Source organism: Fukomys damarensis, unplaced genomic scaffold, assembly GCF_012274545.1.
Source record: "Fukomys damarensis isolate Sample0158 unplaced genomic scaffold, DMR_v1.0_HiC HiC_scaffold_27, whole genome shotgun sequence".
Taxonomy (NCBI): domain Eukaryota; kingdom Metazoa; phylum Chordata; class Mammalia; order Rodentia; family Bathyergidae; genus Fukomys; species Fukomys damarensis.
Window position 1 is genome coordinate 22327805 of NW_022900939.1, and position 12888 is coordinate 22340692.

At 46.2% G+C, this 12888-nt stretch overlaps 1 protein-coding gene across 1 annotated transcript; it reads left to right on the plus strand.

Annotated features, from left to right (window-relative positions):
* Window positions 1-2390: 2390 nt before the first annotated feature.
* Mrpl11 (mitochondrial ribosomal protein L11) lies at window positions 2391-5886 on the plus strand. Its single transcript, XM_033756742.1, has 5 exons — window positions 2391-2659; window positions 2963-3058; window positions 3473-3566; window positions 3647-3806; window positions 5701-5886. The coding sequence occupies exons 1-5, from the start codon at window positions 2537-2539 to the stop codon at window positions 5804-5806; spliced, it is 579 nt and encodes a 192-aa protein (XP_033612633.1). The 5' UTR covers window positions 2391-2536; the 3' UTR covers window positions 5807-5886.
* The last annotated feature ends 7002 nt before the right edge of the window (window positions 5887-12888 follow it).

Consider the following 12888-nt stretch of genomic DNA (forward strand, 5'->3'; position numbering starts at 1 on the left):
TTGGGGAAGTGGGAACAGACTCAATTTTAGCCTGACTCACTTTTTTCTTTGCTTTTTTTCCCATATGATTCTCCTGTAGCTTTGGGGGAGCTCACTCTCCTTGAGCCCTTCTCCTAACTCAGTGACTGCTGCTTCTTGGTTTCCTTTCTTCACTCTTTTTTGCTGGTGGTGAAAGGGATCTGAGGATGGAACCCACGATCTTCTCATTGAGTTACATCCCCATCCTTTTTTAAGAAACAGGCTCTCATTAAGTTGCTAAATTGCCCAAGCTGTGCTCAAATTTGCAATCCTTCTGCCTTAGGCTCCTAGAGTGCAGGGATTATAGGCGTGTGCTACCACATCTGGCTTTCTCATCTTTTAATACTGTTACAGTGGCGATGTAATTTCAATTTGAGTTTGGGAGGGGGGAACCATATTCAAATCAGCATGGTGTAATTTAGGACACTGTAATTTAGGTTAGCTTAACCTCTCTCTGGTTCAATTTCCTCATCTGTGGGGTGGGAATAACAACATCTACATTTCATAGCATGGTGCTGAGTTACTGTTCGTAAGACAGACACAGCTCGTACTGCACAAACACAAATTCTGTCTTCTAAATATCTCTTCAACTGGTCTCCATTATCTTTCTACTATCTTCCTTCCTTGGTCTAAATGGATCTCCCTTCATCCATCCTTAACCTCTTCCAATCCCTCCTACCCACCCGAGGGTGAGCTTTTCAAAATGCAAATGTGATGCAAATGTTTCACACCCTTCAGTGACTTCCTCCAGCACAGTCCACCTCAGGGCTGGGAACCCCTGTGTGGCCTGACCCCTTTCCCACCTGTCCAGCCTCATCTTTATCATTGCCACTGAACCTCACACAAGATCTCGCAGATATTTCCAGGGTGCACCGGCGAGTGGCTTCCTTGTAATATATAAGAGACCGAATAATCAAAACTTGGGGCTGGGGATTTAGCTCAGTGGTTCTGGTGCCTTCTTTGCAAGTGCAAGGACCTGAGTTCAATTCCGGTACCAAAAAACAAAAATAACAACAAAACTTGTATTTCCATGGACAAGAAGTGAAAATTGCACCCTACTTGCCCCAAGCTGCACTTCAGGGTCCTCCCATGCCAGTCAACTTTCTGATTCTTTTTTTTTTAATCTATTAAAGTTAGAAAAAGATACAGGCTCTGCAGAGCGAGTTTGAACCAATTAGGGGGGGGATTACTGTACACCCTACAACATGAGAGTGGGCTACTGTGTGTGAAGTGTAGGCACTAATATCAGTTTCATTTCCCTAGAATGAAAATGAGAGGATTGCGAACTGAATTATCTTGCCCAAGGTCTTCAGCTAGTTACTCAAAGAGCCAGCTTGGTTCCAGGGTTTTGATATGGCTCATAAGGCTGAGTGCTAGGAAGGCTTTGACAGACTTCAGAGGCAGGGAAATCACATTTAATTAATGGGACTCCAACAAGAATTCATAATGAATTTTTTATATGTGTCTCATAGTTTACAGTGTTTTTATGGGAACTCTGTGTCATTTTACTATATGAGATGAGGCAATACAGAGTTGTGATTAAGGTCTAGAATCTGATAGCCCCAGTGTGGGTTCCCCAACCCTGTCACTTACAAGACTCAATGTTTTGGCCTCCTTTTTGTTTCTCAAACTTTTCGTTTTTAAGAGGAGTACAACAGTATTTTCTGTATGCCTGTGTAAGAGCTTTTCACAGTGTCTACCATACAGCAAGTGTTTATTTTGTTGGTTACAGTAGATATATCAAATGTTCTGGGTCATTAAGCCTCACAACAGCTCCGGGAAAATTTTGTCTTTATTGTACACATAATAGCAGTTCATGTGTCCTAAGTATGAAGCATTGTTATAAGCATATTGTTATATGAAGCATCTGTTAAGTCAGTTTGCGCAACAACCCTGAAAGCTGGGTACTATGCATTATAATTCCCATTGTACAGGGAGAACAGAGCATAATAATTTAAGTAACTCGATCAAGTTCAGAGCCGGCAAGAGGAGCAGCTCGGAAGTGTGCTTCCAAGGTAACTGTATCAGTGCTGGTAACTATATTGCCTTTTAACAACAGGAAGGAAACACTGACTCAGAGTAAAGAGATTCATTCCCAGTAACAAACCTCCAGCATAATTTCAAAATGTAAGATTATCATCATGTACAGCAGATGGCGCCCCAGTACAGAACAATCATCCGGATTGCATACCTTTATGAAAAAACTACCACACCCAGAATGCTGTGCGGGAATCAAAGGCCCACTCCTGTTTGCCTGTCCAAGATATTGCCTATAGATCCTGGGGCGGGGGGCGTGGAATGTAAAGCCCCTTAGGTTCTTGTCTGCAGAACGCAATTTAAAACTTTTTTCTCATTTCCCCTTGTTTCACTAGGGGGCGAGCGGTAAGACTGAAACAAGGCAATTTGTTGGCCTTACCTGCGCTAACGTGAGGACCCTTGACCTCTGGCTCAAGATGGCGGCGCCCTAAACTCTATTTTGACTCTTACCCTAAAGCAACCAAGATTCAAAGCTCTCGTCATGTCCAAACTAAGCCGGGCTAGTCGGGCATTGAAGAAGCCCGAGGCCGGCGGCCTGATCCGGACCATTGTGCGGGCCGGGAAGGCCATGCCTGGGCCCCCACTAGGCCCCATCCTCGGTCAGGTGCGGCGGTGTATGGACCCCGGCTCGGGGAGGGTGCCGGCTCTGGAGCCAGGGAACCTTGGTTCAAAGCTCGGCTCGACTACTTTATGCCCTTTTGTTAATTACATAGCTTTTTTGAGTCTCAGTTTCGTCAGCCCTTTCTTAGTAGGCTGTTGTAAGGATAAAGTGGGACGATGCATACAAATCTGGCACGTAAAGCAGTAGTTCAATCTATAGCAGAAAGATGGGACCCCAAAAGTAAGAACGAAGAAGTGAAGGGTCGGCGCCTGCTCACACCACTTACCCTCTATGCTTCCCTCACAGCGAGGCGTTTCTATCAGCCAGTTCTGCAAGGAGTTCAACGAGAAGACAAAGGATATCAAGGAAGGCATTCCCCTGCCGACAAAGATTTTTGTGAAGGTGCAGTCTGGACTCTGATCCCTGGCTTCCTTCTCCTACTACTATTTCTTTTTGGCCCTGGGACTGATGAACCTGGGCTTGCTCCTCTATTTCTGATGTGGTGCAAGTCTCTTGCTAGTACTGGGCTCTACTTTCCCGATTTACACTGTAAAATCTAGACTTTTTTCTGAGTCCTCTTTGTCCTGCCATATTATGGTCCTTCCCTTGGTCCTTCCATCTCACTGAGGCTTACAGAACAGAGTTGGGCCAAGAGTAGAGATTACGGGGATGTAGATTTATTTTTTCCCTTGTGCTTTTATGGTCTATTAGGGACACCATGGGATGGTGAGTTGAAGGGAGTGGGGACAAGATGTTAGAAGTCCCTTGGGCTGAGTAGCAGGAAGATATATTCTCACATTTCTTTTTTCTGTTAAGCCTGACCGGACATTTGAAATCAAGATTGGACAACCCACTGTTTCCTACTTCCTGAAGGCAGCTGCAGGGATCGAGAAGGGTGCTCGGCAGACAGGTGAGGGCCAGGGTAGACACTTGTGGGAGCTCTGGGAGAAAGCAGGAATACCTGAAGAGCTGCTTGTTGCTTCTTCCCAGGGAAAGAAGTGGCGGGCATAGTGACTTTGAAGCACATATATGAGATCGCCTGCATCAAAGCTAGGGATGATGCCTTCGCCCTGCAGGATGTGCCCCTGTCCTCTGTGGTCCGCTCCATCATTGGCTCTGCCTGTTCCCTAGGCATTCGTGTGGTGAAGGAGTGAGTATTCTGCAGAGTGCTGTATGAGGAGAGAGCCCAGAAAGCTCTTACTTTGGGGACAAGGCTGAAAGGCCCCTTTATAGTGAAGAGTTAGCTTTTGAGTCAAATAGATCCTTGGGGATAGAGTCCGGGTTTAGGACTCATTCATTCATTTGGAATACTTTATTAAGCACCTGCTATGAATTGGGCATTGTTCTTGATGTTGAATATAGTCAGGATTGAGCAGTCATCCTTTACCAAGTCTGGGAGAACTCATAGCCCTAAGGTGGAAGCAGATGGAGCATTACAAATGGAGTGTTAGGCAACCAGATAGTCATTGTTGATAAGAGAACTTTAGGTGTCATGAGAGCAGAAAAGAGGGCTTCTGATTTTACCTGCTTGTCGGCAAGGCTTTTTCAGGGGAGGTGACATCTAAGCAAAGCTCTAGAAAAGCAGTTGAAGAACTGGGCCAAAAGTTCTAAGAATTAGAAAGAGCCCTGTGAAGAAAAGAAAAGAAAGTGGAGAGAGTGAAGCAAAGTTCAGTGTGATGTGATCTGGGAACATAGCCCTAGAGGCAGAGTGGGACAGGGTCTTAGGGATGAACCTGTCAGACAGGACCTTTTGAATTCTGCCACATTCAAACTTGATCTTGAGGCCAGCAGGAGGCTCTGGATGATCTTAGGAGTTGTTTCCTTGAAGATATCATGTGGGAAGGTGCCTGGCCCAGACTGTAGCAGGTACAGGGACAGTTCTCAACCCTTCACTGTCCTCTTGCTGCTTGTGTCACACCCCAGGCCTGGGCTGACAGTTGTTTCCCCAACTGTCTTCAGTAGAGAGGTTAATTCTAGACTTAGCTTTGGGTCAGGTGATAGCTGAACATGGACTATGGTGAGCTCAGGGCCACCAGACCTGCAGAAGCTTCAGCAGGTACCTTCCCATGGCACTTCTTTGGACTTTTCTTTCTTTTTGCCAGTACTAGGGATTGAACCCAGGGCCTTTTCATTCAGCTACATCCTCAGCCCATGTATGTGTATGTGTGGGTGGGTGGCTAGATAGATTTTTGTTTTGTTTTTTTTTGTTTGTTTGTTTGTTTGTTTTTGGTACTAGAGATCAAACTCAGGATCTTGTGCTTACGAAGCCGGCGGTGGCACCACTGAGCTAAATCCCTGGCTCCTGTTTTTTTTTTTTATTTTTATTTTGTTTTGTTTTGTTTTTTTAAGATAGGGTCTTGCTATGTAATTCAGAGTGGCCTTGAACTCCTGTGTCACCCCGGCTGGCCTCCAACTCACAGTGATCCTCCTGTCTCAGCCTTTTGAGTGCTAAAATTAATAAGCATTTACCCCCGTGCCTGGCTTTTTATATTTCTTATTTTGAGATATGGTTTTATACTTGTAGTCCTCTTCCTTCAACCTCCTAATTACTGGGATTATAGGCATGCACCACTATCCCTGATATTTTCTCAAATCTTTACTTTTATAGGGAGCAGAAATGATGCCGAGGATTTAGCTCAGTGGTGTCACCGCCTACCTCACAAGTGCAAGGATCCAAGTTCAATCCCCGGTACAAAAAAAAAAAAAGAAATGAGTAGATCAGATCCCTACCTTGGAGGAGATATTCATGCATATCTGTAAGACATAATTGTACAAAGAGGGGCACAGAGAAAGGGCCAGTTAATCTGGACTGTGGTATAGCTGAGATCTCATAGGACTTTCCAGCTACTTTTAGGGCTTTAACAAGGGAATAAAAGATGGGTGGGAGCATGAATGTTGTGGGTGGCATTCCTGGCAGAGGAAACAGGTGACCAGAAATGTGGAGTAATCTAGAGAGGGGTAAGGGGCCAGGCCAGCTGTTCTCTGCGACAGTGACATGGGCCCTTGTGACCCACCACTTACCAGGCGTCTCTCTTTCCATGCAGCCTTAGTGCCGAAGAGCTGGCTGCTTTCCAGAAGGAGCGAGCTGAGTTCCTAGCTGCTCAGAGAGAGGCAGATTTGGCAGCCCAGGCAGAAGCTGCCAAGAAGTGACCCCTGTCCTGCACACTGCAGGATTTTGAAGGAAACAGCTGGAAGTGGGAGCTGGGAGCAGCATCATTTTCCTGATTTTAAATTATATATTTTTAGATATGTGTGTATCAAGGAATTAAGCCTAAATAAACATCCTTTGTCACCCACTCTCAACTTCTGTCTTGGGACCCCTGGGGAAGGGACCAGTACTGACAGTACCCAACGCAGATAGACATTAACTGCTCCAGGAAGTAGGTAGGGTTTTTCATGCTTCTCGATATATAACTGGAGGCTCAGCCAAACAAAATAAGTTGCCCAGCGTCTTACTCCATTTTGTGTTACTATAACAAAATACCTGGGGTTGGGTACTCTATAAAGAGAAGAGGTTTACTCAGCTCATGATTCGGGTAGCTATAAAGTCCAAACAGCATGACACTGGTGTCTGGTGACAGAGAAGTGGAAAGAATAACACCTGCATACAGAAGGGGCTGTGCTTGTGTGTATGGGAGGGGGGTCACTTTTATCAACCCCCCCACTTGAGACCAGTCTTTATCCATTGTGAGGATAGAGCCCCTATGACTTAAATTCCTTCCATTGTGCCCCATCCCTTTAAGCTTCCACCAACTCAGGAACCAGGCCACCAGCACATGAACCCCTGAGAAACCATAGACCCAAGATTCTGAGTTGTTACTAGAAGTAGTAAGAACCAGGCCCTTTTTTTTTTTTCTTTGATATCAGGGATTAAACTCGGGTCCTTGTGCTTGCCAGACAGGCGGTGGAACCAGTGAGCTAAATCCTGGGTCCCAGGCCTCTCAATTAAGTGTCTTATGTTCTCTCTGTCCCCACAGGTGAGCGGGTGGGCAGGTGGGCGGGCTCCTACATGCAGGACTTCGGTGTATCGTTTATCTTTTCCAGTATGACTGACTGTATCTTGTTTTGTTCTGTTTGTTGTTTTTTGGTTTTTTGAGACAGGGTCTCCCTATATAGTTGAGACTGACCTGGAGCTCACTATGTAGCCCAGGCTGGTGTTGAACTCATAGCGATCCTCCTGCCTCAGCCTCCCGAGTGCTGGGATTATAGGCATGCGCCACCACACCCAGCCTGTGACTGTATCTTTTGGCAACTTGTTCATGGGAGACCGTATGGGATTCCCAGGCAGGATTACTGCACAGAGCACCCCAGAGTCTAGGGCCTACTTCAGGCTCCTCTGCTAAGCTTCTGAACTTAGCTTTGGGTCAGGTGATCGCTTAACATGCACTGTGGTAAGCTCAAGGACCCCGGACCTGCAGAAGAACCAAAGCTTTAGCTGATGCCCTCCCATGGCAGGCAGAGAAGGCCTTTGGTGCTATTTTCCCCATCATTCAGAACACTGAGGATTCTTGTCTTCTCAGAGGAAAGAGGAGTTTGGGAAGAATCAAGATTGTAGTTTTTACTGAGCATCTGCTATGTACTAGACCATTTTACATTGAAAAATATTGAGAAGTACACAAAAATGCAGAGGGCCATAATATTGATTATGCCCAAAGCAGGCTGTGAAGTGTTAACCCCCCAACTGGTTTGTTTATAGAAGTGAGTCTGGCTGAACCCTAAGGGCCAAGGTCAGAGTAACTCACACCCAAGTTCTGTTCCTACAACTAAAACTTTCAAACTAGAAGGACAGTGTTCTAATTACAACCATATATTTTGTCTATTCTGTTCCTAATTCAAGAATGTTTTGTCCTTTATGAGCCTTGTTTACATTAATTTCTATAGAAACCACATGTCGCCTTTACCCCAACTAATTGCAATAGAAGTGAGTTCCTACGGTTGTCCAGCTCCTTTGTCGGTTACCCCAGCACTGGTTGTCCTGGCACCCCACTTTGTCTCTCTTAGTTCTATTTCTTAGTGTATTTTTTTCTCAGGCCTGTTTTGTATACTGGGCAGGTGAGTACTGGAACCTGAGTGCAGGGGTGTCTGGCACAAAAATACCAAAAAAAATTAAAACCTCCCATAATCCATCCATGTGAGACTCCTGCCAATAATTTGATATAATCTTTCCTACTTTTTAAATTTATGGGTGCATTTTGTGCTGGGAGCGCTGCACCGTAGATCACTATGGCCAGGCCCAACTCACCTCCTTCCAGAGGAGGCAGAGCCCCAAGGGAGGAGAACGGGCAGGCATTGTCGAGCAAGGCCTGGCTGAGAAAAGGACTATCTTCCTTTCCACCCATTTGCCAGAGAAACATCAAACATGATGTCCTGCTTCTGTAGTCCAGCTCCTGTTACAGACCAGCCCCTGTACTTCCCTTACCTCCACCACTGTAAATAAACACGGCCATTTGCTTGGTGGTCTTTTCCTTTCATCAGGAGTTAGGGCCCCGCCTGGCCCCACCTGTACCTTATTATATGGTTGTTGTTCTTAATCTCTCACCATCCTTTCTTATTCCATGAACCCTTTAGCCACACGGGGCCGTGGCAATTTTGTATAATGTTTTTAAAAAAACAAATTACTCTGGGGATGTTGCTCAGTGGTAGCCTAGCATGTGATAAGGCCCTGGGTTGAAACACCAGCACTACAAATAACACAAATCTCACTGGGCTCACGTTCTATATGCTGTTGTATTTTTAGAATATATTGCACTTTTAGAATTACTAGAACATTATTATTGCCTTTCTAAGACTTTTTGTGGGGGGACAGACAAAATACTTGGGCTCAGGTAGTCTTCCTGTCTTAGCCCCTTGAGTGCTAGACCTATAGGCACTCGGCCACTCCTCCACTCCACCCCGCATGTGGAGGTTGAACTCAGAACCTTGTGCTTGCCAGGCAGGCGTGGTGCCACTGAGCTACATCTCTGGCCTTAGCTACTTTTGTTTTTCTTTTTTTTGGTGGTACTGAAGATTGAACCCAAGACCTCTGCACTGAGCTACACTCTCCGCTGTTTTTTTTTTTTTTTTTTTTTTTCTTTGAGACAGGGTCTCACTAAATTACTAAGTTGCCTAGGCTAGGCTTGAACTTGTGATCCTCCTGCCTCCTGCCTCAGGCTTCCAGAGTACTGAATTACAGCTGTGCACCACCAAGCCTGGCTACTAAAGCAATTTTTAATGATGGCTTAGTATTCCGTCTTACTAGAGGGCCATAATTTATTTAATGAACTCAACTCGAGTATTTTGTTGGTTGTGCATTTTTAAAATTATACACAGTCCTGTGACAACATCATTTGTTAAGTTTTGCACACCTGCTTCACAAGTGCAAGGTCCTGAGTTGATCCCTGGTATGGGGGGGCGTGCAACAAGTTCTGCACTTATGCATTAGGCACTAGTCTTAGAATTACCAGTGCTTTGGACACAGCAGCTAATGTGAGGAGCACATTTCTTACTTTCAGAGGTGGAGGTTTAACACAGTTACACACAGTTACAACTGTGGTCCTTGCAACATAGAAGGATGGTGGGCGGGGATTCCTACTGCACATGGAATACCATCTAAGCTTCTGTAGTACAGAAAAATTTCCCCCTCTCCAACCCATCTTGCTCTTGCTTGCCTTGAGCGACCCATGCTGAATTCCTGACTACTACTTAAATAGGTCAAACCTTCTCCCACTTTAAAGCCCTTACTCTTAAGTTAGCACATTCTTTTTCCTCTGTACTGTCTTTTAGATTTTCTCTCAATGTCAGCTCCTTACAAGGGCTTTCTGACACCTCACTCTAAATTGGAACCCAGTTGCTTTACCGCAGCACTCTGGTTCTGCATTAAACACACTACACACTCCTTTTAGACTTTGTTGTACTGTTCTGTTTTTGAGACAAGGTCTCATTATATAGCTCATGCTGGCCTTGAACTCAATGGTGATCCTCCTGCCTCAGGCTCCCGAGTGCTGGGATTGCAGTCTACTTTTTCTTTTGTCTTCCCACAACTGGAGTGCAGGCTGTGTAAGCCCAGGGATCATGTCTGTTTTGTTCAGTTTTCCCCAGCACCACGAACAGCCGCTGGCATGTGCAAGTGTTGTAAATCCTTCTCACATGAGATGAGATGGCAAAGCCAGCACTTGAGTTCAGTCTTACTGATCCCCAAACATGGACCTTTTTTCACACACTTGGCTCCCAGGTCAGCACTTACCCCCAGAGCCAAATACAGCTTCTGAAGCCCCTCTGGGATGTCACTGGGCAAATCCTTTCCACTTCCTGAGCCTCCGGTTACAGGTCTGAGAGGTTATTGATCAGCCACAGAGACGTTGCCGATCAGAAGCAGATACTTCTTGGACCAGCAGGTGGCGCCATCGGCTCATCCAATTTTTTCCCCCTATGCCCTGGGCCACAGTCTGGATCTCTTGTGCGTGAATGGCAGGTGTCTTTCTCATCCCCAAATACTACCATCATCCACCATCACCAAGTACCAGGCTAGTCTTTCTTCACAGAATTTTTTATTTGTTACATTTCTATTTCCACTTTTAAAAGAAATGTTTGGTTTCAGAACAGATCTAGATTTACAGAAAGGTTGTAACTATAGAACACAGTTCACATAGGCTCCATACCAAGCTTCTCTTATTATGTGCTTATATGATACATTCACCACAGTTAGTGAGCCAATATTGATGCATTATTATTAACAAAAGCCCAGACTTTATTCAGCTTTCTTTGTTAAGTTACATCCTTTCTCTACTCCAGTATACCATGTTGTGTACTTTCTCATGTTTCCTTAGGCTCCACTGGGCAGTGATAACTTGTCAGACTTTCCTTTTTGATGACTGGGCTGGTTTTTCTGTGGGACCACAATGTGTCTTGAGCTCATGGATACTTAAATTTCAAAGCTAAAAATCACAAGCCTTTGCCCTGCAGGCAACATAGGAACACTTTCTATCACGAGAAATTGGTGACTCTCTAATCCTTGGAGAGACTTCGGAAATGATCGTCTTGACCAAATACTTCCTGTGCGCCTGTTATGTACTGGTCCTATGCTTGGAATGGAACAGAGCTAAGACAGAGTCCTCTTGGGGCTCACAATTCAGTTTTTGTGTTCAAGATGGAGAAAAGATAGATGAGGAAGGCAAAGGGCAAGGCTCTGCCCCTCTGTCCCATGCGAGGACCCATCCAAGGAGGGAAGAGTGACAGGTCCCTGGAGCCCACAGGTGACAGGCCTGCATGATCTGCATCATAGCCCTGGGCTCTTTCCTCCTGAAGACAAAGACCCAGGCCCAGGGCTGGAGGCCTTGGGAAAGAGGGCTGAGGATTTTCAGGGCTGAGCTCTGGGCTACTGGAACCCCATTCCTCTGCCTTCCTTAGGAAAGGCTGAGACTTGGAGCTGCCTTTTCCTTCCTTGAAAAAAAAAGGGGGGGCTACTCTATGTCTCCAAACCATCACTGCCATCTAATTCAGTTTAATAACTCAAGTTTTTCCTGTAGTTCTCTGCTTAGAAAGAGACCCCCATCTAGTCCTGACTCTGTTTTGTTTGTTTGTTTGTTTTGAGACAGGGTCTCACTATGTAGTTGAGACTGACCTGGAACTCATTATGTAGCCCAGGCTGGTCTCGAACTCACAGTGATTCTCCTGCCTCAGCCTCCCAAGTGCTGGGATTACAGGCATGCGCCACCACACTGGGCTAGTACTGTCTCTGTCTTTAGGAGATGTGTCACCCACTTAACCTGGGAAGAAATTAAGGCTCAGGACTCACTCAGTTAATAATTGGTGGAGGCTAGATTTGAAGCCATATCTAACTGTGTCCTAATTTTATCTATCCCTCTGACTGCAACCTGTGGCTATTGGAGGAAAACAGCATTTTTGGAAACTTTCTTCTTTTGACCCACTGAATTTTGCTTATCTCTCCTCACTGACCTGGAGAGGCCAAAAAGAATGGGTTCTTCATTCTTCATTTGGAGGAGAAGCCCCCGCTTCAACCCAGGCTTGCCCTTCTTAGGGAATCTGGGAGGGGATGATTTGAGATGGTGGCTCAGTAGCTTTGAGAGCACAGAAATAGCCTAGGGCTGGGATCCAAATGATATGGGTGTATAGCCCTCCTATGCCTCTCACCAACTGGGGGCCAAATCACCTTTTTGCCTGTGATTATCAGTTTCTCCATCAGGGATGTGAATGAGGGATAGGAAAGTGTGTGTCAGCTGAAACCTCTATGCAAGGATCAGAGGTGGTTACCATTTCCAATGTGAATATGTGGGACCTCACAGAGACATCACTTTCCTGCCGGACCAGGTGAAAGAAAAACTCAGAAGTCCAGAAGCTTCAAAACCATGTCTAGAACTAATGTCAAGCTCAATCTCTTGTCTATCCCCAGGGCTTTGGCTCCCTCCCACACTGTGGAAATTGTAAGTCTGGAGGAGGAAGAGGGTCCGATATCCTCTAGGATTGGACACCGAGCACCTTCAAGGAAAGATATGGCATCTGCCTCAATCAGACCCTAGGTTCCAGCACAGCCATGGCCACGCACTGCACTGGTGGATTAAGTGCATGTGTGAAAGAAGAAATAAATGCTCAGGCTGTGAGCTGGTCCAGCCTTTACCTCCTGACCCCAGACTCCTCCACCCTTTCCCATTCACAGCAGTGCATGACACCAAGGGTACCAAAAAGGCAAACTCGACTTTATTATAAAGTTGGCTACAAAGTCACCGCAGCACCACGAGGTGGCCGACTGGGCAGGCCCAGGCGGTCTGGCGGCCGGGTGAGTCCCGTACCAGGTACACGCACTCGTGCAAGCACACGTGTGACGGCAGGTCTGCCTTCCTCCATCGGAAAGGAACGTAGCGTCTCTTCGCGCCCCCCACCCCAGGCGCGGGGCGCAAAAGTCACAGGAAGGGCCGCCAGGGCGGCAGAGTCCATCGGAATTGAAATCCCGTTACTGGTGTGTAGAGAATTCTACGAGGGTGTCAAGAGCCCCTGAGGGCACAGGCTGGCCCAGGTGGACCCTGCCTTTCCCCCACCAAGCCCCAGGAGCGTTTGGCCCCTAGGAGTGGAGAACTGGCCCAGGCCCATGGGGCAGCACAGTGGGGAAGTGAGACTCCCCTATTCTCCGCTCGAAATCCCATTCATTGAAACTCACTACGAGTGAATACAGATTGAAATGGAAGCTGGGATCGCTCGAAGTCCCTTAATTTTAAAAAGAAGCTCCCCTCCCTTCCCCT

Coding starts and splice junctions, on each gene's coding strand:
- Mrpl11 (XM_033756742.1), top strand. CDS start 2,537: ATGTCCAAACTAAGCCGGGCTAGTCGGGCATTGAAGAAGCCCGAGGCC. Junction 3,567..3,646: donor GAAGGGTGCTCGGCAGACAG/GTGAGGGCCAGG, acceptor GCTTCTTCCCAG/GGAAAGAAGTGGCGGGCATA. Junction 3,807..5,700: donor GGCATTCGTGTGGTGAAGGA/GTGAGTATTCTG, acceptor CTTTCCATGCAG/CCTTAGTGCCGAAGAGCTGG.